The sequence below is a fragment of the Piliocolobus tephrosceles genome, chromosome 10 (genome assembly GCF_002776525.5).
Source record: "Piliocolobus tephrosceles isolate RC106 chromosome 10, ASM277652v3, whole genome shotgun sequence".
Classification (NCBI taxonomy): domain Eukaryota; kingdom Metazoa; phylum Chordata; class Mammalia; order Primates; family Cercopithecidae; genus Piliocolobus; species Piliocolobus tephrosceles.
Window position 1 is genome coordinate 59,519,699 of NC_045443.1, and position 26,128 is coordinate 59,545,826.

Here is a 26,128-nt window from a genome sequence, read left to right on the forward strand (position 1 = left end):
AATTCTCCAAAGAATACATACAGCCAGCAAACATATGAAACAATGCACAAAATCACTAATAATCAGAGAAATACAAATCAAAACCACAGTGAGGTACCGTCTCATACCAGTCAGAATGGCCATTATTAAAAAGTTAAATAACAGATTTTAGCAAGATTGCAGAGAAAAGGGAATGCTTAATATGTTATTGGTGAGAATGCAAATTAGTTCAGCCCCTGTGGAAAGCAGTTTGGAGATTTCTCAAAGAACTAAAAATAGAAATACCATACGCTCAGCAGTCCCATTACTAGAAAATAAATCATTCTGCCAAAAAGACACCTGCCAAAAGTATCACAGTACTATTCACAATAGTAAAGATGTGGAATCAACCCGGGTGCCCATTATTGATGGGTTGGATAAAGAAAATGTGATACATGGCCAAGCGTGGTGGCGCATTCCAGCAGTTTGGGAGGCCGAGGCGGCAGATCACTTGAGGTCAGGAGTTCGAGACCAGCCTGACCAACATGGTAAAACCTGTTTCTACTAAAAATACAAAATTAGCCAGGCATGGTGGTGCATCCCTGTAATCCAAGCTATTCGGGAGGCTGAGGCAGGAGAATTGCTTGAACCCGGGAGGCGGAAGTTGCAGTGAGCTGAGATCGCACCATTGCACTCCAGCCTGGGCAACAAGAGCGAAACTCTGTCTCAAAAAAAAAAGAAAATGTGATACATTCACACCATGGAATACTGTGCAGCTGTCAAAAAGAATGAAATTGTATCCTTTACAACAACATGGATGCAGCTAGAGGCCATTATTCTAAGCAAATTAACACAGATACAGAAGACTAAATACTGTGTGTTCTCACTTATAAGTAGGAGCTAAACATTGGGTATACATGAACACAAATTGGGAATAGACACTGGGGATTCCAAAAGAGAGGAGGGAGAGAGGGGAGTAGGGGTTGAAAACCAACTTATCAATTACGTATTTGCTACTGGGCGACAGGATCATTAGAAGCCGAAACCTCAGCATCATGCGGTATACCCGTGTAACAAACCTGTATTTGTACCCCCTGAATCTAATATTAAAAATAAAATTTAAAATATTTTAAATGAATTTTTGATATAAAAATAACTTTAAAAAATCTGTGTTCTTTGCCCACTTTTAAATGTGTTTTTTTTGTTGTTGTTGCCGTTGTTGTCATTGAGTAGTTTGGGTTCCTTGTAAATTCTGAATATTAGTCCTTTGTTGGAGGCATAGATTACAGATATTTTCTCCCATTGTTAGGTTGTCTGTTCACTCTCAATTATTTCTTTTGCTGTACAAAAGTTTTTCAGTTAAACTGAGTCACTTTTGTCTATTTTTTTTTGTTGGATTTGTTTTGAGATGTTAGTCATAAATTCTTTTGTGCAGGCCAGTGTACAGAGAGTTTCTCCTAGGTTTTGTTTGTTTGTTTTTGTTTTTTTAGGACTTTTATAAACATTTCAAGATCTTGAATACACCTTGCGTTAATTTTTGTTGTTGTTTTTCTACCTTGAGTTAAGTATTTTTTATAGTGAGAGGTAGGGGTCCAGTTTCATTCTTCTGCATGTGGCAATCCAGTTTTCCCGGCACCATTTATTGAATAGGGTCTCCTTTTCCAGTGAATGTTTTTGTCAGCTTCGTTGAAGATCAGTTGGCTATAGGTATGTGGCTTTATTTCTGGGCTCTCTGTTCTGTTCCATTGATCTGTGCATCTATTTTTGTACCAGTACCATGCTGCTTTGGTTACTATAACCTTGCAGTGTAATTTGAAGTTGAGTAATTTGATGCCTCCAGCTTTGTTCTTTTTGCTTAGGATTGTTTTGTCTACTGAGATTTTTTTTTTAATTTCATATGAGTTTTAGAATTGTTTTTTCTAATTCAGTGAAACATGATGTTGGTATTTTGATAGAAATTACATTGAATCTGTAGATTGCTTTGGGCAAGGGGAGTATGAGTTATTTTAACATTATTGATTCTTCTGATACATCGGCATGGGATGTTGTTCCACTTATTTGTGTCATCTTCAGTTTTTTTCATCAATGTTTTGTAGTTTTCCTTATAGAGGTCTTTCACCTCCTTGATTAGATGTATTCCTTGGTATTTTACTTTTTTTTTTTTTTTTTTTGGTAGCTTTGGTAAATGAAACTGATTTTGATTTGGTTCTCAGCTTGATTGTCAGTAGTGTATAAAATTGCTTCTGGTTTTTGTAAGTTGATTTTGTATGCTGAAACTTTACTAGTTTGTTTCTCAAAGAAGTCTTCGTGGAATCTTTAGGGTTATCTAGGTATAAGATGATATTGTCAGCAAACAGATAACTTGACTTCCTCTTTTCCAACTTGGATGACTTACTTCTCTTTCCTGTTTTCTGGCTGTGACTTTTAGTACTATGTTGAATTGGAGTGTGTAAGTGGGCATTTTTGTCTTGTTCTCATTTTTAGTGGGAATGCTTTCAACTTTTCTCCATTCGTATGATATTGGTTATAGTTTCGTTGTATGTGACTTTTATTATTTTGAGATACGTTCCTTCTGTGCCTAGTTTGTTGCTGGTATTTATCATGAGATGTTGAATTTTACCAGATGCTGTTTTTGCATCTATTGAGATTATTATACGGTTTTTGTTTTTAATTTTGTTTGTGGTGAGTTGCATTTATTGATTTGCATATGTTGAACTTTCCTCACATGCCTGGAGTAAAATCCCCATGATCATGGGGTATTATCTTTTTGAACACTGTTGTATTCAATTTGCTAATATTTCGTTGAGGAATTTTGCGTCTATATTCATCAGGAGATATTGGTCTGTAGTTTTCTTTATTTGTTGAGTCCTTGTTTGACTTTGGTATCAGGGTGACACTGGCCTTGTAGAATTAGAAAGGGAAAATTCCCTCTACTATTTTGGAACAGTTTCAGTGGGATTGGTACAAGTTCTTTTTATGTCTGGTAGTATTCAGCTCTGAATCCGTCCTGTCCTGAGCTTGTTGTTGTTGTTGTTGCTGCTGCTGCTGTTGTTGTGAGACTTTCATCTTACTGATTTAATCTTAGTACTCATTATTGGTCTGTTCAGGGTTTCCAGTTCTTTCTGGTTCAACACAATTGGGAGGTTGTATGTTTCCAGGAGTTTACCCACTTCCTCTAGGTTTTCTAGTTTGTGTATGTAGAGATGCTCATAGTAGTCTCTGATGACCTTTTGTATTCCTGCAGTATCAGTTATAATCTCTTCTTTTTTATTTCTGATTGTGTTTATTTGAATCTTCTCTCTTGGTTAGTCTACCTAGCAGTCTGTCTGTTTTCTCTTTTCAAGTAACTTTTCATTTCATTGATCTTTTTGTGCTGTATTTTTTATCTCAGTGTCACTTACTTTTCCTCTGATCTTTATGTCTTGTCTTCTGTCAACTTTGGGTTTAGTTCTTGTTTTTCTGTTTCATTGGGTATGACATTCGGTTGTTGATTTGTGTGGTGTTTTTGTTGTTGTTTTGTTTTGTTTTTTAGACAATATAAACTTTCCTTTTAGCACTGCTTTTGCTGTATCCCAGAGGTTTGGTATGTTGTATCTCCTTTTTCATTCATTTAAACATTTTTTAAAATTTTCATCTTAATTTTGTTGTTGACCCAAAGATCATTCAGAAACATGTTACTGAATTTCCATGTATTTGTATAGCTTCAAGAATTCCCCCTTGGGAATGATTTCTAGCTTTATTTCACTGTGTTTAAGAAGATACTTGATATTATTTCAATTTAAAAAAAAAATTTTTAAGACTTGTTTTGTGGCATACCATATGGCCTATTTTGGAGAATGTTTCATGCATGATGAAAAGAATGTGTATTCTGCTATTTGGGGGTAGAATGTTCTACAAATGTCTGCCAAAAAGATTTAGTTTAGAATCCAATTTAATTCTGGTGTTTCTTTGTTAGTTTTGTGTCCTGATGATCTGTCTAGTGCTGTCAGTGGAATATGGAAGTCCCCCACTACTATTGTATTGCTGTTTATATCTTTTCTTAGGTCTATTTTTATGAATCTGAGTTTTGGTCCTCTGGTGTTGGGTACATATATATTTAGGATTGTTATATCTTTCTATTGAATTGATCCCTTTATCATTATAATGACTTTGTATTTTTTTTACTGTTTCTGATTTAAAGTCAGTTTTATCTGATCTAAGTATAGCTACTCCTACTTGTTTTTGGTTTCCGTTTGCATGGAGTATCTTTTTGCACCCCTTTCTTCAGTCTGTAAGCTTCTTTACCGCTAAGGTGAGCTTTTATTGTAAGCAGCATAGAGTTGGATCTTGTTTTCTAAATTCATCCTGCCAATCTTTTAAGTAGAGCATTTAACCCATTTATGTTTGAGGTAAATATTGATATGTGAGGTTTTATTCCTGTAGTAATGTTAATTGTTATCACATTGCTTTGTAGTTTCATTGGTGTAATTATTTTACAAGATCTGTGGATTTTTTACTTTATTACGTTTTTATGATGGCAAGTATTGACCCTTCATTTCCAGGTTTGACCTCCCTTGATCATTTTTGTAGAGCCAGTCTAGTGGTGACAGATTCCCTCAATGATTGTTTTTCTAGGAAAGACTTTATATCTCCTTTATTCCTAAAGCTTTTTCTAGCAGGATACAAATTTTCAGGTTGACAGTTGTTTTTTTTTTTTTCTTTAAGCCCATTTTGAAAATAGAATCCCAGTCTCTTCTGACTTGTAAGTCATCTGCCAGGAAGTCTGCTGTTAGTCCGGTGGAGTTTCCTTTGTAGGTGACCAAATGCTTTTCTCTTACTGAGACCTGACACAGTCTGATGACTCTATGTCATGGTGAGGCCCTTCTTGTAATGTATTTTTCTGGATTTCATTGAGCCTCTTATTCTGGATGTCTAGATCACTTGCTGGACAAGAGAAGTTGGTTTTCTGAACTTTTTGCTTTCTTTTTTTTCTTTCTCAAGAATACCTAAAATTCCTAGGTCCAGACGTTTTAAGTCTCCTACTTCTTGAAGCCTTTGTTCATCTTTAGCATTCTTTTTTCTTTCTTCAAAAGACCTGTCTTTATGTTTTGAGATTGTTTCTTCTCCTTGATCTAGTGTATTGTTGAAGCGTTCATCTGTAGGATTTTGTAAATCCTTCAGTGAATTTTTTATCTCCAAAAGATTTCATTTATATCCTTAATTGATTTTCTGTTTCTTTGTGTTGGTTTTTCACATTTTCTGTGAATCTCACTGAGCTTCCCTAAAAATCAATATTGTGAATTATTTAACATTTCAATAATATTGGATAGGATTTATTACTAGAGAGTTAGTGTGATCCTTTGAGAGTATTGTAACACCCTGTTTTTTCAAACTTCCAGAATTATTATACTGGTTCTTTCTCATCTGGAAAAACTCATTTCTCAGTTTGAATTAATTTTTGTATGGGCGAGACTATTTTCCCTTGAGGATGTGACTATAATGTATGTTGAATAGGGTCATTTGGCTTTGCTTCTGGGTGCTTTTAGTGGCAAAGACTCTGTATGAATTTCCTGGTTTTAGATAGCCTTTGTTTGGTGGCTTTCTCAAATGTCAGGTGTGATAGTGGTATACTTGGCATGTGAGCAGGCTCACAGCCTCCTGTAGAGCCAGAGTAGCAGAGGTCTCAAGAAGCTTATCTTGTTCCCAAGTTGTGTGCATTTATGGTAGCAGATTTGTATTGGGTTGTGCAGTTCATCCTCCAGGCCAGTAGTAGCATTTGTGTGAGTCAGCTTCAGTGGTAACAGTGGGGTTTACGCTTGACCTTTGTTTGCCAGGGAAAGCTCAGATATTCCGATGACTGGCAGAAGTGCCAGCCCTGACGAAGGTGGCAGGGGAGAGGGGAGTCATCGGGCCACTGGTAAAATGCACCAAGGTCTCTTGTGGAGGGAGGTGGGGGGTGTGGGCCGGGGTGATGAGCTGTTTTAGCACCCTGGCCTCAGCAGGCGGGAATGTGCTGTTTCCCTCTCACATTTCTGTTCTGGTGCTCAGGTTGTTCAGTTCTCTTAGACACTGCTGTTTATTTCCAAGCTGCAATGTAGCCTAGAACTGAAGGAGATGCTTGCCCCATGGCTTGACACTACACTTCTGTGCTGTCTGGAAATGGGTGCCATGCAGACTCTGCTCCCCATGGCAGGACCCCTGAAACTCTATGCAGAGAGTGGGAGAGGACCCACCCTTCTCATGAACCTGGGCCCAGAGGCCACTGCCAGTGGAGCTGCAGTTGCCCCTCACAGCTTCACATAGCCTGCCCTCTGGTTTCTTGTGCCAGCTTCCTATGGGAGCAGCAGTGACTGTGTCTGCAACAGTGGGTGGAGGGGGAGAAGTCCCCTTCTTTATGTTTGGGCTCAAGCACAGAGGCCACTTGGCCAATGGTACGGGACCTTACTCCTCACTTGCAGTGCTGAGCAGAGTTTGTGTCTCTGTGTCTCTGCCAGGAGAAGGCATTCACTTGCAACCCCAAGCAGGGAGCTCTTGGGGGGCTCTGGAAAATGCATGTTTTGGTTTCCTTTGTCCCAGGGGCTGTCCCTTTGGTGCACTGCACTTTTCCTTCCCTTAAAAGTAGCACTCCTTGAGGGATCGATTATTGGGAACCTTGCAGCACCCCTGGGTCTAACTAGCACTGTGCCACTGCTGCCCGCTGAGTGGGTGCTGGGGAATGTCAGCAAGAGCTCCCAGGATATGGAAGCACAAGGGCTGAGGTTCCCTGGGCAAGATGAAGTCCCCTGATGCATGTGCTCTGACAGTGATGCCTTGCCACAGACACTCGAGTCTAGGGGGGTGGGAAGGTGAGCAACCCAGAGTGAGCTTGCAGTCTGGTGTAATACCCTCAAGAAATCCCTACCCTTACCACTGTCTGGGTTTGTGAGAGTGGAGGAGCTCTCCCATAGATCGCATACTAGCAGTCCGCCACAGGAATGAAGGATCCCAAACACTCTCGCTTACCCTTTCCATGCAACACCAAGTCCCTTAGGGCTCCCAGCAACTCTTTTTTGGCCTCTCACTTCCTTCTTTTTCTATGTCTAAATTTTTTCCTGTGATTTTTGTGTACTAGTATTCTTCTCTCTTTGATATTCTGTTAGAGCTGTGATTATGTGTTTGTAATTTTGGTTCTTTTTTCTTTTTTGAGACCGAGTCTCACTCTTTCACCCAGGCTGGAATGCAGTAGTACGATCTCGGCTCACTGCAACCTCTGCCTCCCAGGTGCAAGCAGTTTTCCTGCCTCAGCCTCCTGAGTAGCTGGGATTACAGGCACCTGCCACCATGCCTGGCCAATTTTTGTATTTTAGGTAGAGACGGGATTTCACCATGTTGGCCAGGCTGATCTTGAACTCCTGACCTCAACTGATCCACCCGCGTCTGCCTTCCAACATGCTGGGATTGCAGGCGTGAACCACCGCACCTGGCTGTAATTTTGGTTCTTTTTTCTGAAGGGAACTGGAACTCGATGTCTCTAGTCAGCCATCTTGTCTCTCTGATTATAATTATTATAATTAACCTTGCAACCCTTGATAACTGGTTTCCTTTACCTCCAAAACACATAATAAAGTACATAAAATGATTTGCAAGTTTCTTGTAAAAGAACCATTTTTCTATTTACCATTTTGCATTTTTAAATTTATTTTGATAGATTCTTATGATTATTTGCATATTTATTTAATTGAGAAGCATTTTCTTGAATACTTATATTTGTATTTTTATGTTAATATTTGTCATCAAGTAGTATATGTTTATAGAACAATAGGAATAATACTTTATACGAATGAAGTCTTGTCTTTCTAATACTAAGTGGCATTACAGTTATTTTCAATAATCCTTTGAAGTAGATATGTCTTTTAATACAAAAGGAAATATCAAAAATTGATGGCTCTTCTACTGTTGCTATATTTTCAGGTGTTTTCCTTAACCAATTTCTTTTATTTTCTAGGTACCTAGTCGATAGTCGCTGGTTCAAACAGTGGAAAAAATATGTTGGCTTTGACAGTTGGGACAAATACCAGATGGGAGATCAAAATGTGTATCCTGGACCCATTGATAACTCTGGACTTCTCAAAGGTCATTATTTTCTTCCTTCAGTCAAGTTGTAAATGTGTTAAATTTCATTATGTAACTTTCAGTTGAGTATGGAAAATGTTAGTGTAAATAAGTTGATAAATTAGAAATATCTTTGCATTACAGATTTGACCTAATGAACTTATTATTCTAATTCGTTATTTAAAATTTTGTAGTTATTAATCTGTATGACAAGTTTGTTTTTCATTTATGATGTAATAAGACTTTATTGTTTAAACTCTTAAATGAAGAATGTGATTTCTTCATTTAAAGATTTCATTATTAAGTAATCATTATTTAATGATTATTATTAAGTAAGAAGACTATTTGTTATTAAATAATAATTAAAGACTGATTATTTTGAGAAATGCTGTGTCACATATTGTTTTTCCTAGAGGATATGTGACATTTTTTAAAATTTAAGGAATAATCATATATGCTTACATTCTTAAATTTTTGCATTAGCTTTCTACAGCGCTCACTACTTGCCAGTCCACTTCTATATACCTGTTACTATGGGTAAAGGGGACAAACCATAAGTATCAGAACTTCCATTTCTAACAGTGGTTCTCAAAACACTGGATATCAGGCAGCGGAAAACAGTGATCCTTGAGAGATGAGAAACAAAATAGGTAAGCCCTCCGACTGCCTTCAGTTTACTGCATTGAAAGAGTTTCCAACACACAACATGGGAAGATGAAACCCATGCAGACCCTTGTGTTCTCCCTTAGTTGAGGAAACAGAGTTTGCAGTCCGGGAAAACCAAGCCTACAAGAATCCAGGAAAATACCAGAAAGTAGTGAGTAGCTCAGAGAGAGAGACCTAGACCCTCCATAGGGTTACTCTTAAGTCTTCAACTATTAATCAGCACTTTGCATGTGAGAAAACTTTCCAAGGCCAGACGAGGTACCACTGAAAAGAAGGAACAATCATCGAGGCTAATATAGGATTGAGAATCATTTGTGTTCTCAGCAGCCAGAGTGGAAAAGCACATAATTTACGGAATAGACTTCTGAGAACAGTTTTACTTATATAATAGGGTGAAATTAATTTTCCTGCTCTGCTAGCCTGAAAGCATCAAACTATTTCCAATTAACTGCATTTCAGAATAAAACTTGAGTATTTATAAGAATACAAAAATATCCAGCATACAAAAATGTAAAATTTATAATGGCTTGGATCTGACCAAATATTACCTGGCATGTGAAGAAGCAGGAAAATATGATCAATAATGACAAGCAGTGTCAATCTTAAAAACAAATCTTCCCCACAAGACATGGAAAAAATTAATAAAGAACAGATGAGACAAATACAAAATTAAAAGTTGCTAGATTGAAACCCAGCTCTGTGAATAATGACATTAAATGTAAACACCTCAACTAAAGTAGTGGTGGTGAGATTAGATTAAAAAGTTAAGAACCAGCTATCAACTGCCTACAAGAAACTCACTTTAAATGTAAGGACACAGAAAGATGAAAGGAAAGATACGGAAAAAGATAACACCAGGCTGTGGTAAGCAAGACTAATCCCCAGTGATCCTCACTCTTATGTAATACTCTCCCCTTTGAGTGTAGGTGAAACTTGTAAACAGGATGAAGACATCACTCCTATGATTATGTTATGTGGCAAAAGGAGACTATCCTGGTGAATGTAATCTAATCACACATACCCTTTAAAAGCAGAGAGTTTCTCTGGCTGGTGGTAAAAGAATTCAGAGATGCAGGAAAGAGAGTCAACATGTCATTGCTGGTTTGAAATTGGAAGGAATCCTGTGAGATGCAAGGCAGGCAGCATCTAGGAACAGAGAGAGGCCTCAGGTTGACAGCCAGCTAGGAAACGGGAACCTCAGACTCACAACCATGAGTAACTGAATTCTGCCAACAACCTGAATGGGCTTGGAAGCAGATTCTCCCTCAGACCTTCAGATAAGAGCCCAGTAGGGGTGATATCTTGACTTCAGCCTTGTAAAACCCTAAGCACAAATCCATTTGGGCCCTCCTGAACTACTGACCCACAGAACTGTGAACTAATAAATCGGTGATGTTTAAGCCACTATGGTAATTCATTATGCAACAGTGGAAAACTAATACACATGCTAACACTATTTTTTAAAAAGTCAGAGACATTAAGTTTCTGAATAAAGACAATTATCAGGGATAGGTCACTTTATAATGACCAATGGGATGGGATAGTTCATCAAGAGAATATAGTAATCCTAAATATATACCTACCTAATAGCATAACTTGAAAATATGTGAAGAAGAGTGATGTCAGCAGGATGATAGGATAGAAAGTCCCAGCCCCCAACCCCCAACAGAAACACTGAAGTAACAATGGTCCAGACTGTCTTTATGAGAAACCCAAGATCCAGTTAAGAATTTGCAGTACTCCAGATAAGCACAAAACTGAGAACAACAATATTGAAATGGGTAAGAACAATTTTATTTTGCCCCCATCAGCCCCTCCTCCAAGGAGACTTAGCTTAGTCTCAAGAGAGAATGTCTCAGATCAGGACTTCTCCCTTGGGTGGAAAGAGACAGATCTTGTGTTTAATTTTCCAGGCCTTCAGTGTACTACCCAACAGGCCAGTTTTTTAAAAAAATTTTTATCACTTTACACAGAGTGCTGATGGAACCAGCATAGTTCTGATGCCTGGGGGCAGTTAACGGAGGAAAAGGGGTAGGTGGTTGCTGCAGCTGGAAGGCTCTCAGAGATTGAGAGAAGGCTAAGAACCTGAGGCTTCTCTCCCAGGAAGGAAGGAGAGGAGTGGAGGCATCCTACACTGCCCATGCCTTTCAGTGTGCTGCCTGAGGGGCCGGTTTCTGTCATGCCTCATTGTACCAGAGAGCTGACATAGTTCAAATAACTGGGGAAAATTAAGAACAAAAGAAAAGGGATAGGCGGCTTGCTGCAGCTGCCACAACCCTGTAATATTGGGAGGAGGCATAGAACCTGAGACTTGTCTCCTAGGAAAGAGGAAAAGGAGTGGAGTGTACCTCCAGTGTTCCAGTCTTTCAGGGTACTGCTTGAAGGCCTGATTACTGTCTTACCTTAGCCAGTGTGCTAATGGAACTGGCAGAGTTTGGTGGGGGCAGATAGGAACAAAAGAAAAGGGGCAAGTGGCTTGCTGCACTCAGCATAGCTCTAGAAGATTTGAGAAGGCAGAGAACTCAGGTTTCTTTACAAGGAAAAGGAAGACAAGTGGAATGTGCCTCTAATGTTCTGGTCTGTGGTATGATGTAGTAAGATACCATAAGGAGGAAGAGATTATGGGCTCCTGAAAAAAAAAAAGAAAAAAGTCAATAAATCCTTCTAATTAGGAATCTGCATGCACAAGTACAAAAAAGACATATCCACAAAAAAAAGTTTGAGATGTTCTCAGAATCTCTAGCCAGCTGATGAGTGGAAGTGAAGCTATTTGCCTTTCAAAGCCAGTTCATAAAGACTGGGAGAGGTGGCTGTTTCTTCAGTTGCACAAACACCTGTGCAAAGCTAGGAGAACTTAATCAGAGAAACAAGACACAAAGAAACAAAATCTCCAGAAACTGACCCTAAAGAAATAGAGATGAATTGCTTGACAGAGAATTCAAAATAATTGTCTTACAAAGCTCACTGATTTACAAGAAAACATAGACAACTTAACAAAACCAGAAAAATAAAAATTCACAAAATATCAACAAGGAGCTAAAAATTATGAAGAACCGAACAAATTTTGGAATACAATAACTGAAAAATTCACTAGAGGTCTTCAACAGCAGACTTGATCAAGTAGAAAAATTGGCAAACTTGTAGACAGATCATTTGAAATTATCCAGTCAAAGGAATAAAAATAATAAAAAACAGTAAAGGAAGTCCAAGTGACTTATGGGACACCATCAAATGAATTTGTGTGTATGGAAGTTCCAGAAGGAGGAAAGTGAGGGGGGCAGAAAGCATATTTAAAGACATACTGACTGAGGCCAGGCATAGTGGCTCACACCTGTAATCCCAGCACTGTGGGAGGCCAAGGTGGACGGATCACATGAACACAGGAGTTCCAGATCAGCTTGGACAACATGGTGAAACCCTGTCTCTAGAAGAAATACAAAAAAAAATCCAACCGGTTGTGGTGACTCACGCCTGCAATCCCAGCACTTTGGGAGGCCAAGGTGGGAGGATCACAAGGTCAAGAGGTCGAGACCATCCTGGCCAACATGGTGAAACCCCATCTCTACTAAAAATACAAAACAATTAGCTGGGTGTGGTGGCACGCACTTGTAGTCCCAGCTACTCAGGAGACTGAGGCAGGAGAATCACTTGAACCTGGGAGGCAGAGTTTCAGTGAGCTGAGATCGTGCCACTGCATTTCAGCCTGGCGACAGAGCAAGACTCCATCTCAAAAAATAAAATAATCTGTGGGTGGTGGCATACACCTGTAGTCCTAGTACTCAGGAGGCTGAGGTAAGAGGATTGCTTCAGCCTGGGAGTCGGAAGTTGTAGTGAGCTGAGATCGTACCACTGCACTCCAGCATGGGTGACAGAGTAAGACCCTGTCTTGAAGAAAAAGAAAAAAGAAGAATGAAATAATGACTGAAACTTCCGAAAACTGGGAAGAGAAATTGGGCATCTACATTCACGAAGCCCAAAGAATTGAACAACACTGTTAATCAACTTGACCTAATTGAATTTTGTAAAACATTCCTTGTATCCATTAGGAATCACACCCTATCCCTTCTCTGCTGCCACCCCCAGCTCTAGACAACTACTAATCTCCTTTGTCTCTGTGGATTTGCTTATTCTGGACATCTCATATAAATGGAATCATACAATATGTGTGGTTTTTTTGCTTTTTTATTTTTTTTATTTTTTGAGATAGAGTCTCACTCTGTTGCCCAGACGAGAATGCAGTGGTGCAATCTCAGCTCACTGCAACCTCCACATCCCAGGTTCTAGTGATTCTCCTACCTCAGCCTCCCAAGTAGCTGGGATTACAGGTGCGTGCCACCACACCTGGCTGATCTTTGTATTTTTAGTAGAAACAGGGTTTCACCATGTTGGCCAGGCTGGTCTCGAACCCCTGACCTCAGGTGATCCACCCGCCTCGGTCCCCGAAAGTACTGGGATTACAGGTGTTAGCCACTGCGCCCAGCCCAATACATGTTTTTTTATGTTTGTCTTCTTTTACTTAGGACAGCACAATGTTTTCATGTTTTTTCCATGTTGTTGCATGAATCAGTACTTAATTTCTTTTTATGGATGAATGATTTCTAGTTAATGGTAGCACACTTTGGACATTTGAGTTGTTTTCACTTTGTGGCTCTTGTGAGTATTGTTGCTACAAACATTCTCGTAAAAGTTTTTGGGTAGGTGTGTTTTCCTTTCTAATGGGTAGATACCTAGACATGAAATTGTTGGGTCTTTTTAAACTTCATTGTTTTACTATTTTAGGAACTGTTAGACTGTTTTTCCAAAGTCGTTGCCTCATTTTACATTGTTGCTGGTAGTGTGTGAGGATTTATTGCTCCACATTATTGCCAACACTTGTTCTTGTCTGTCCTTTTTATTATAGCCGTCCAAGTAAGTGTGAAGTGGTATCTCATTGTGATTTTTGACTTGCATTTCCCTGGTGATTAATGATGATAAGTTCTTTGTTTTGTGCTTGTTATATATGTTTTTTAGTGAAATATCTATTCAGACCCTGTGCCCATTTTTAGTAGAGTTGTCTTTTTATTGTTGTATTTTCAGTGTTTGTTATTTATTTAGGATGCTAGACCCTTATCAAATGTATGATTTGCAAAAATTGTTTCTTATTTTGTGGCCTTTTTATTTTCTTGATGGTGACCTTTGAAGCACATAAGTTTTTTAATTTTAAGTCCACTTTGCCTTTTTTTCCCTTTGTTGCTTGTGCTTTCGGTGTCAGAAAGCATTGCTGAAACCAAGGTTGCAAAGATTTGTATAACATTTATACTTACATTTTATTCTAAGAGTTTCATAGTTTTGGCTGTTAGGTTTACACCATTGGTCTACTTTAAGTTAATTTTGTATATAGTGTACGGTAGTGGTGTAACTTCATCGTTTTGCATGTGGATATTGAGTTGTCCAGTAGGCTTTTTAATAGAAATGGATAAGCTGATCCAAAAATTCATGTGGAAATTCAAATGACAGAATGGCTGAAACAACTTTGAATTCTCAAATAAAATCATACATGTTAACACTATTTGATTTCAATCCTTATTTTAAAGCTATAATAATAAATATAGTTGATACTGACATAAAGACAAATACCTCAACTGACCAGATTAGAGAATCCAGAAATAGATCTTCACATATATAGTCATGTAAGTTTAGGAAAAGGTAAAAGAGGAATTCACTGGCAAAATGATAAGTCTTTTAAACAAATGCGGCTTGAGCATTTGGATATCTGTTTGCAAAAAACTGAACTTTGATCCATACATGGCACTGTATACAGTATTAATCCAAAATGGATTATAGACCTAAATGTAAAAACTAAACCTTTTAGGAAAAAATCTTTTTGATGTTGTATTAGCCAAAGTTTTCTTGGATATGATTCAAAAGAAGGTTGATAAAAGAAAAAAGATGAGATTGTGTCTCATCAGTAATAAAAGCTTCTTTAAATGACACTGTTAAGAAAAAGAAAAGAGAAGCCACAGTGTGGGAGAAAATATTTACAATAATGTAGCTGATAAAAGACTTTTATGTAGAATATATAGTTTATACCACTCATTTTGAAGGAAACATGAAGCCCAAAGGAAAAAGTAGGCAAAAGATTTGAACACATAATTCACCAAAGAAGATATAGGTTTCAAAAAGCACGTGCAAAAATGCTCAACGTAATTCATATTAGAGAAATGAAGATTAAAAACGCAATGAGAAAACTGATCCATACCAAGTGTTGGCAAGATTGTAGAGGAAGTAGAACTCTCATACACTGTTTCTGTTAATGTCATACTGTAAAACCACTTCAGAGAACAGTCTGGCAGTTTCTTAACAAGTTAAACATACATTTATTATAGAGCCCAGTCATTCCACTCCTAGATATTTACCCAAAATAAATGAAAGCATTTTATCCATATGACCAATTGTATACAAATGGTCACACAGTGTTATTTGTAATAGAAAAAGTTGTGAACAACTCAAATGCCCATCAACACCTGAATGGATAAACAAAATGTAGCATATCCATACAATGAATTCCCACTTAGCAATTAAAAGAAATTAATATATATAAAAACATGGATATATCTCAAAATAATTACATGGCATGAACGAAGCCAAACAAAAAAGAGGACATACTATTTTTATGTAAGACTCTAGAAATTGCAAATTTGTCTATAGTAACAGAAAGCAGGTACTGTTTTCATGTACAAGTCTAGAAAATGCAAAGTAGACTATAGTTGCAAAACACAGAATAAGTAACATTCTCTTAATCCCTCAGGTTTTTTCCCGCTTCTTGATTTATATTGTTTTATCTTACTGAATATAGTGTGTTCTCATTATTGAAATGCTACCAAGAACAATTTTGCTTTCCATATCTGTTAATTAAGACTCACTTAGGACAAGAAAAATATCCGTTAAGTTGGATATATAACTCAGTGAGATATTTCTGTTCCTCTTTCTGCATTTTAAAAATTCAGATGAACAGATAACAAATCTCGGGTTAGGACTGTGATTTAGGTATGGTTCCAGAAATTTCTTCTAGATCTGTGGCCTGTCTTGTACTAAATTTTTTTTAGTCTAACTAGATTTGAAAGTGGATTGTGAATTAGAACCACATCTGAAGAATTACCTACATTTTAGATCTTGGGAGAAATCCAGATTGTGGGCCTTCTGGAATAATGAAATGGTTCACAAGATGTCCGTTTGTGATTTCTGTCATGGTTCCTAGCCCATGTGTCGTGGCGTCATTGTAAAAGGTTGTTGATTTGCTTCTGAATTTCCTACAAAGGTTGATGCTAGAATGATTATTGTTACCATGTGTGGGATCTCTGCTACTCAAATCTGTGGGAAACCCTCTTTTGTCGAGTTTCTTGACTTAACAGTTACTCCATAGTATTTTTTAAAGAACCTAATAAAAGAATTATGTTTTTAAATGCTGCTTTTTGATTTATGGTACAAACTGAAAGTTTTAAAGCAGTAGTTTATTTTGAAATATGTATGGCAAGCTTGTCCAACCTGCAGCCCATGAGCTGCATGCGGCCCAGGATGGCTTTGAGTGCAGCCAAACACATTTTTGTAAACTTCCTTAAAACATTATGAGATTTTTGTTGTTGTTGTTGTTTAGCTCATCAGCTATTGTTAATGTTACAATTCTTCCAATATGGCCCAGGGAAGCCCAAAAATTGGACACCCCTGATGTAAGTGAGCTGAATCACGTTAAAGCTTAAAACTTGTTTTAAATACTTCTTAAATTAGCCTTCATGACTTTAATTTGTAGTGTGTCCAACCAAAGTATGTAGAGTTAGGTATTATTGTTTCTTTTTATGTATTAAGTTTATTATTATTATTTTTTTTGCAGATGGTGATGCCCAGTCACTTAAGGAGCATCTTATTGATGAATTGGATTACATACTGTTGCCAACTGAAGGTTGGAATAAACTTGTCAGCTGGTACACATTGATGGAAGGTCAAGAGCCAATAGCACGAAAGGTACATTTTAATAATGACTGACTATAAATATTATTTTTCTTGATTAGTTCACGTTTTATTATTAATTCAATGAATTGTGAAGTCTTATCACTTATCTTAGAGAAAAAGCAAAATTACCATACACTGTGTTATAATAATAGCAAGTAACATGGTAAGAAGGTATACTTATGCTAGCCACTATTGTAAGTACGTATTATTGATTAATCCTCTATATATAGAGAGAAACTCTATAAGGTAAGTAGTAATATCCCCATTTTGCAAATAGGAAATGAGGATAAAAACTTAGGATCTAGTTATTTTAGAAAGTCATATCAGGATACAGACTTTGGCAACTTGACCCTGTTTTCTGTGCTGCACTGTTTTTGATAAAACAGTTGAAAACAATGAAGAAACTAAAAGTTGAAGCAATGTTTTTTGGAACATAAAAATTTTTTAAACTTGAAAATGTAGATTTTTTCCATATCCTTTAATATTTTAAAATTATAGTCTAGAAACATTGAGAATAACCAATTTTCTTTATTTTAGGGAACTAAAAAGCAGTAAGTAAGGGTGTTGCTATAGTAGAATACCAAATATTCAAGGTAAATGAGCGAACCTTACACATGTGTTTGATCATTTATTATGGGAGGGGTGGGAGGCTGAGAAGGGACCAAAATCTCTTGGCATAATTTTATATCTGGTTTGGGTCCCCCTGCACTCCCCCCATCCCCCACCGCATAGAAACAATTAAAAAATTGGATTAGGTAACATAAAGGTAAAAAAACCTCTAGTAGACCAAACTGTATTTGAATTTATTTTTAATTGGTGCTACAAAGTTGCCATATTAACAGTTTTTGTTTGTATATCTATGGTTTTAGGTATATTAGAAGCTAACCTTGGATCTTATTTTCTGAACAGATCTTGAGTGTACCTTTTATTTATTTTTGTTTAGTTTTATTCCTTAGTTTCACTCAGCCATTTCTAAATTAGAATTTCTCTCTTGTAGGAATGCTAGCCTTATAGAGCTGTAAAATGATCAAGTTGCTTTATCTATAGTTGCTGGAGAATTGAGTGTTTTGATCAAAGGATAGCCTATTTAGCTGTAAAACTATCTAGAATTATTTCATTCCTAGGATAAAGGAAAAATTGTGTCCAAAATATCTTTAAATGTATTCAACTGTATTCCTTTAATCTTAACGATACACTTTTTTTTTTCTTATAAATGTAGCACGTTATACACTAGCAGTCTTCAGTATGGTAAACAGATCAACTGCCAACTTCATTGCCGTTACTCTTTGAAGTATTCCTCACTGAGAGTTCTTGAAACCTCTGTGTAATAACAAAGTAAAATATAATAAAAAATTTCACACAAGTAGAAAGAAAAAACATTTGACAAATCTCTTAGGAGACCGCATACTTATTTTTAATAAGATAAATGAAATATATTCAACCTGTAAAATCGTTTGCAAATGTTCATATGCTACATTACATTGCCTGGAGTTGTTATTACAGATGCAATTTCCTACAACATTAAATCTGCAGTAAAATTTAATTAATTACACTTAAATTTGGGAATTTCATTTGCATTTTCACTGTGCCCCACATGACTGATGCAGGTGGAACTCAAAGAAGTACATAGAACAGCTTATAGTGTCTGAAGCCCAACTTTGAATATTACCCATCTCTGATTGCATTAAAGAATCTAGGATTGGTGGTTCCCTTAGCTATAATGCAGAAACAAAGTTAAACATCTTCCTGTACCTCAAAGATCTCTAAAATGTGTAATTTATAGTGTCAACACTCAAAGAATGGAGACGAAAAGAAAGCAGGGATATAAGCAGAAAATACAACGGAATCAAAATCCAAGAGAAACAGCAGACAATAGAAACAGACCCATAAGAAACCCAAGTAATTGAGTTATTAGATTTTAGAATACTGGGCTTAGTATGCTCAAAAAAAAAAAAAGAAGTAGGGCAAAACTATTAAAGAAGAAGCAAATAGAATTCTAAAACTAATAATATGAAAATTTTGTGGATTTAATGTTTAGGAAAAAAATTATTAGACCAAACAGAACTGAAGAGAAAATTTGTAAACTAAATGATTTGTCAGTAGAAAATACAGAGTCTAAAGCTTAGAGAGACAAAAGAATAGAAAATACATAAAAAAGCTAAGGCATAAATGGAATGCGGTAAATAAGTTTAACATGCATACATGTAGTTGGAATCTTGGAGAGGAAAGAAAGAATGAGTAGAACTAATACTTACGGAGGTAATAGCTGAGAATTTTCCCAAGCTGAGAAAGGTGTCATGCTTTAGATTAAAGAAATGCTATGAATCTCAAACTGAAATAATACAAACAAAACAGTACGCAGTACAAATGTTCAAAAGCAGAGGCAAAAAGATATTTCTAATAATAGCCAGAGAAAAACATATTATCTTCAAAATAAGGATAAGACAAAGTAATGATTTCTCAAGAGAAACTGTGAAAGCCAGAAAACAATAGACTTTGATATGTTAAAAGAAAATAACTGCCAATATAGGATTCTGTGACTAAGAAAATAATCCTTGAGGGATGACGGTGAAAAAAGCGATTTTCAAATAAAAACTAATATAATTTGTTACCTGCAGACTTGTACTAAAAGCACTACAAAATAATCTTAAGAAAGGAAGGAAAATTATTCCAGTTGTAAGCTTGGAGATGCAGGAAAACAGTGTAGACTGACAAAATGTAAATGTTGTGAATAAATCTTAAGATGGACTGTTGAAAACATTGATAATAATTTTTATGGAGTTGAAAATGCATGTAAAATTAAACTATGCAATAGTGTTAGCATGTAAGTTAAGATAATATTCTCCACTATGTTCCCCAGTGATCCCCAACTCCTCATATCCATATTCTTGGGCACTCTTCTTCCATGTTGTACTGAGGTTGGTCTGTGTGGCCAATAGCATATAGCAGTACTCATGATACATTGCTTTCAAGATTAGGTTATAAAAAAACACTGCGGCTTACATCTTAGGTGCACACGCACTCTAGCTGTCTCTCTTTCTCATTTCTCACTCGGGGGAATTCAACTGCATATGGCGAGGACACTCAGGCAGCCTATGGAGAGGCCCACATGGTGAGGAACTGAGATCTCTGGCCAATAGAGAGGAACGGAGGCCTGCAACAACCATGTGAGTGACCTTGGAAGTGGATCCTTTAGTTCTAGTTCAGCTTTCAGATGATTGAAACCCAGCCATACCTTGAGAGCAACCTCATGAGAAACTCTACACCAAATCAACCCAGTTAAGCTGCTCCCAGATTCTTGACCCTCAGAAACATTGTGAGATAATGTTTGCTATGTTAAGCTGGTAAATTTTGGGGTAATTTATTATGCAGCAATTGATAACTGATACTGATCTTGGTACCTGTAAATAGGTGCTGATATGAAAACTTGAAATGTGGTGTGGCTTTGGAGCTGACAGTGAATAGAAGTTGTCAGAACTTTAAGAGTATCAATGAAAACTTAAAGGGCTTTAAACAAACTGTTAGTAGATTACTAGACTTTGAGATAGCTGCCAGTGAGAATTTAAAGTGAGGAAGGTCTTATTGGAAACGAGTAGAAAGTGGTCTTTGTTATACAGTGGCAGAGTAAGTTTAGCAGCATGTTGCCTGCAGTAAACTGAAAGGTTTAAGGTAGTATTTAATGAAATTAGAGGTCTGCAAAAGTATTGAAAGTACTGCCTAGTTTCTTTTTGTGTTGCTTATAGTCAGATGTGAGAGAAGAGAAATACATTAAAGAAAGGATTGTTCAATAAAACAGAGCCAATATTTACTAGTTTTGAAGATTCATAGCCCCTCCAGATGGCAAACGATGCTGATTCTAAGAAGTGTTTCTGAGCAAAGATAAGACTCAGTTCTCGGAAAAAAGTGTGATCTAATCTTGCAGCCAAGGGTGTGACTGTAAGTTACCTCAGAAAAGTCAAAGGTCATGCCTCACAGTACTATTCAGACAAAAGGCCCTATAAAGCATTTAAGGGTTAACTTAGAGGTTGTCCTGTCATTAGTAATATTAATTAATAATATTAAGGATGTCTTCTCAATATATGGCTTCTAAGAACAGGAGGGCTTCAAGAAGCTTATGGGCAACACCTTAGCTTTCTCAGCATAAAGCCAAAGTAGAGAGGGCTTATCCTAGAGAATATTTGTGGATATGGCTTTTGTCTAATGGAAAGAACTCCAGTAAGATCCGGTGGAGACCTACATTGTTTTCGAATTACCTCACAGAACCACTGCCATTTTCGACTGCAGAGACAGTATTAAATGAAAGAGGCCTTTGACCTCCCAGACCCAATAAGTTGGAATCAGGCTGAAAATTTACTTAACTTCAAGCATGTGCTAATGCATGAAAAAAGGATGACTCAGAACAGAACCAAATGTTAGAATAATTTTCAGGCAAGGGTGGAACTGAGTTCCAGTCAAGGAATTTCTAGTATTTGTCCAGGTGGATTTCATAATAGCTATGGACCATTGATTCCTTTGTACCTCCTATTTCTCCTCTTATAAAACAGGAACATTTAAAAGGCTATATTCTGTGTGCTTCATCGTTTTATTTTGGGTGTATGGGGGACAGAAAACTTGTCTTTTAGTTCACAGGCCTATAGATCAAGAGACACTGCAGTAGTCCCCCCTTATCTATGGTTTTGCTTTCCGCGATTTCAGTTACCTGCAGGCAACCATGGTCCAAAAATATTAAGTGGGAAATTCTGGAGATAAACAATTCATGAGTTTTAAATTGCGCACCATTCTGAGTAACATGATGCTACCCCATTCCATGTCCTCCGCATGGACACTATATACTACTTTCCCATTTGTCACTTAGTAGCCATCTTGGCTATCAATTTACTGTCACAGTGGTTTGTCGAAGGGCATTAGTAGCATAATGCAGCGTTACAATGTACGTCATTCACTTCATCTCTTCTCGTCACGTAGACATTTTATTATCTCATCATTACAAGCAAAAGGATGAATACAGTATGATAAGCTACTTTGAGAGACCACATACACATCACCTTTATTATAGTATATTGTTCTAATTGTTCTTATTATTAGCTATTGTTAGTCTCTTACTGTACATAATTAATAAATTAAACTTTGTCATAGGTATGTATGTTTGTAAAGGAAGAAACATAGTGAATATAGGGATTAGTGTGCTATTTGTGGTTTCAGGCATCCACTAGGGGTCTCAAAATATATGTCTTCAAAGGCTTATAGAAAATTTATAATTTGTCAATTATAGATGACAAATTTCTGAACTCCAAGTTGCTAAAATGAATTGAGACTAGTCGGGGCCTTTGGAAGAGGTAAGTGTATTTTGTGTTTTGGGGGAAGGAACTGTGTGAATCATTAGGGGCCAGGGGGTAGACTGTGGTACCCAGCCTCAAAGATGCTCCCCAGTGATTGTGACCTCCAGAATCCATACTCTTATGTAATTCTTTCCCACATTGTACTACAGTTGGTCTGTGCAGTCAGTAGCATATGGCAGAAGTGGTGGTATGTCACTTTTGAGATTAGTCCTTAATGGATACCGATACTTCTATTGGGAGTGCACATACGTGTGCTATACCCCTCATCCCCTCCCCTCGGATCACTCACTCTGGGCAAAGCCATAACTTTGCCCTTAACTTACCGTATAGAGAGACTCACATAATGAGGAACAGAGGCTGCCAACAGCTACATGTGTGAGCTTGTAATTAAGATTTGAACAACATGATTAACCACCATAACCTAATTGACACATTCATTGTACTTAGTCGTTGCAGAATACACATTACTATTAAGTGGAAATTTTAAGCAAAATTGACCATATTCTGGGTTATCAAAATTCCAGTAAACTTCAAATGATAGGAATTGTTCACTGTATTTTCTGGCATTAGTGGGATTAAGCTAGAATCAGTAACAAAAACATAACTTGATTATCCCCCAACTACCTAGCAATGGAAAAATATACCTTTAAGTAATCCTTGAGACAAAGAGAAGAATGAAAATTAGACATACTTTAAACTGAATGATAATGAACATATACAACTTGAAAGAATGGCTGAAGTCATTCTCAGAAGGAATTTGATAACTTCAGTGCACATATTGGAAAAGAAAATGAAAATCTATTGTCTCAATAAGTTAAGAAAAGGAAATTGAAGAAGAAATATTATAAAGTAGATGTTAAAAAAATAGAAACAAACCCACACTAAATGAGCAAAATTCAGTCATTGCAGAGAACAGTGAAATTAGACCAGTAAAATAAAGATGAGTCCTGGCAAGACTGTTTAAGAATAAAAAGAGGGTAGGCACAGATAACCTATATTATGAATGAAAAAGGAAACATGCCAGAATCTAAAGACTTTTTAAAAAAATACTATGTTTTGAACAGTTTTATGTAATTTGAAAATTTAGATGAAGTAATTTCTAGACAAACAAAACTTTAATACAGTAATAAATAGGAAACTCAAATTCACCTATTTGGTTAAAGAAATTGAGTCATTGAAAACCTTCCCACAAAGAATGCTTCAGGCCAAGAAAGCTTTACCAGTGTATTCTACCAAATATTTAGGGAAACCATAAACCAATACCATACAGATTCTTTCTGAGAATAGAAGCAGTACTCTCCAACTTATTTTATAAGGCTAGCATAAACATGACATAAAACCTGAAGGACAAGAAAGAAAAATTACAGGCTGGTCTCACTCATGAACATAGATGCTTAAGTCCTAACAAGTGTTAGCAAGACAAATCCAGCATTATGTAAAAAGGACAAAAATCACTAAGGTGGACATTTTTCAAAGAATACAATTTTAACTTTGAAAAGCACTCATAATTTTAGCAGAATAAAGAAGAAAAATAATACATGTAGAAAGAACATTTGATGCTCAACATCCGTGTATGATCTTTTAAAAAACTCTCAGAAAACTAGGAATAGAAACCACTGGTAAATATTATACTTACTGGTAAAATATTAAAAGTTCTTCCCAAATCAAGAATAACTGTTAGAAATCTTAGCCAGTATGGTAATACAGTAAAAAGAACTAAAAGAGTGAACCTTGAAAAAGAAGACATAAGACTGTTGGTGTTTTTAGAAGGCATGATTCTATAGGTTTAAAATTCCAAAAGTATGTACTGGTAAACAATTAGAATTAATAGGTAAATTTAACAGGTTGCCTGATACAAGGGCAGTATAGGGAAACCAGTTTTTTATTGGCAACAAATAAAGTTTATTTTTATTTGTACAAATTTATGGTGTACATGAGAAAATTTGTTACGTATATATAATAAGTAGTGATCAAGTCAGGGTAGTGTGTCCTTCACCCGAGTTCAATACATCTTTGTTAAGTATAGTCACCCTGCTCAGCTATCAAACATTGAACTTATTCCATCTTAACTGTATGTTTGTACTTTTAACCCAATTCCCTTCATCCTTCCCTGCTCCTTTCCTTATCCTTCCCAGTATCTGTTACCTATCTTTCCACTCTTTACCTCATGTGGTCAAATTTTTTAGCTTCCACATACAAATAAGAGCATATGATATTTGTCATTTTGTCCCTGGCTTATTTCATTTAATATAATGACCTCCAGCTTCATCCATGTTGCTGCAAAAGACATGATTTCATTCTTTGTAATGGCTGAATAGTACTCCATTGTTTATATATGTGTATACACACACACACACACACACACACACCCTGTATTTATCTATTCATTCATTGATGAGCACCTAGGTTGGTTCCATATCTTGCTATTGTAGATAGTGCTACAATAAACATGTGAGTGCAGGTATCCCTTTCATATATTAACTTCTTTTCCTTTGGTTGGATATGCAGTACTAGGATTTCTGGATTGAGTGGTAATTCAATTTTTAGATTTTTGAGAAATCTCCACACTGTTTTCTGTAGTGGCTGTACTAGTTTACATTCCCATTAACAGTGTATAAGTGTTCCCTTTTCTCCACATCTTCACCAACATCTGTTGTCTTTTGTCTTTTTAATAATAGCCATTATGGCTTGGGTAAGGTGATACCTCATTGTGGTTTTGATTTGCATTTCTCTGATGATTAGTGATATTGAACCTGTTTTTATACACCGTTGGCCATTTGTTTGTCTTTTGAGAAATGTCTGTTCATGTCGTTTGCCCACTTTTAAATGGGATTGGTTTTTACCTGTTGAGTTGTTGAGTCCTTGTGTATTCTGGATATTAGTCCTCTGTTGGATGAATAGCTTATAAATATTTTCTCCCCTTCAACAGGTTGTGTCTTAATAAAGTTGAATTTTAAAATAACATTAGGTCAAAATACTTAGGAATAAACCTAGTAAGAACTGTGTTTTTCTATACTGAAAATTGTGAAACATTACTGGGTAAAATTAAAGAAGACTTAATGAGTTAATTGATTTAGGCTGAAGGTCTAGAGACTGAAGATGTAGAAGGAATAGGTCACTAACGTTGTTCTGTAAAGGGCCAGATAGTAAATATTTTTAGCTTTATGCACCCTTTAGTCTCTTTTGAAATGACTAAACTTTGCTGATTGAGGCATAAAAGCAGCCCTAAATAATTAATAATTGAGTATGAAAGTAGCCGTAGACATGAATGAATGCGTGTGGCTATGTTCCAGTAAAGCAATATTTACAAAAATAGGTGATGGGTAGATTTAGCCATCTAAACCTAAGTTTAGCCAAACTTAGTTCATAAGTTTGCCCATCACTGGATCTAGGCATTGGCTTTAATGTCCACCAGCATCACAAAAGAAGGAGCAACTAGATATTTGCATCCTGTTTAGAGTGAGTGTATGTCACTATCTATGAAGTGATCTAAACTAAAAATTACAATAGGAAAGGTGGAGAACTTCTAGGTTAAAAGATACTTAAACAAATTAGTCTATTGCAATATATGGACTGTATTTGGATCCTGATTCAAACAATATATTAAAAATGAGATAGAAGGAAAAATTTGACTTTTGACTGGATGTTTGATATTAATTGATGAGTTTTAATTTTTTAGGTGTGATGATGGTATTGTGGTTATGTTTGAGTCTTTGTTTCTGAAGAAAGTACTCTGAAATATTTGTGGACGGAATATCACATATATAGGATTTGTTTCTTACACATTAAGAACTATGATTTCGTAGTTTTGTTGTATTTATGTACTTCTCTGTCTTCACCGTTACCTGTTCTCACTCAGACTCCAGGATCTAGGTCTAGTTTATCTGCACCAAATGTAGGTACTCAGCAAATACTTTTAAAATGAATGAAGCTAGCTCCTACAAAAGAGTAAGTCAGTCTATTAGAGGCCTGGTATTATGAAATTGTTTATATAGTACTAGATTTTTTTAGAAATTACTTTTATTTCTCTTCCCATTTCAGGGAGGAAGGCACTTGGAATGAAGGTAAAGTTTCTATGAAACTTTTCATACACAGACAGATATAAAGAG

General features: G+C 36.5%; 1 protein-coding gene across 5 annotated transcripts in view; it reads left to right on the forward strand.

Moving 5' to 3' along the window:
• The window catches only part of USP15 (ubiquitin specific peptidase 15), a 147,956-nt gene that overhangs the window by 26,468 nt on the left and 95,360 nt on the right, over positions 1 to 26,128 (forward strand). For 3 of the 5 annotated variants that reach the window (XM_023225092.3, XM_023225093.2, XM_023225099.2), the window contains exons 2-3: positions 7,922 to 8,049; positions 16,562 to 16,692. In XM_023225092.3, the coding sequence (XP_023080860.1) occupies positions 7,922 to 8,049; positions 16,562 to 16,692 (259 nt within the window). Of the gene's footprint in view, positions 1 to 7,921; positions 8,050 to 16,559; positions 16,693 to 17,899; positions 19,848 to 21,952; positions 22,017 to 26,128 lie in introns of those variants that run through there. The other 2 variants (XM_023225096.2, XM_023225094.2) reach the window with 2 other exon arrangements.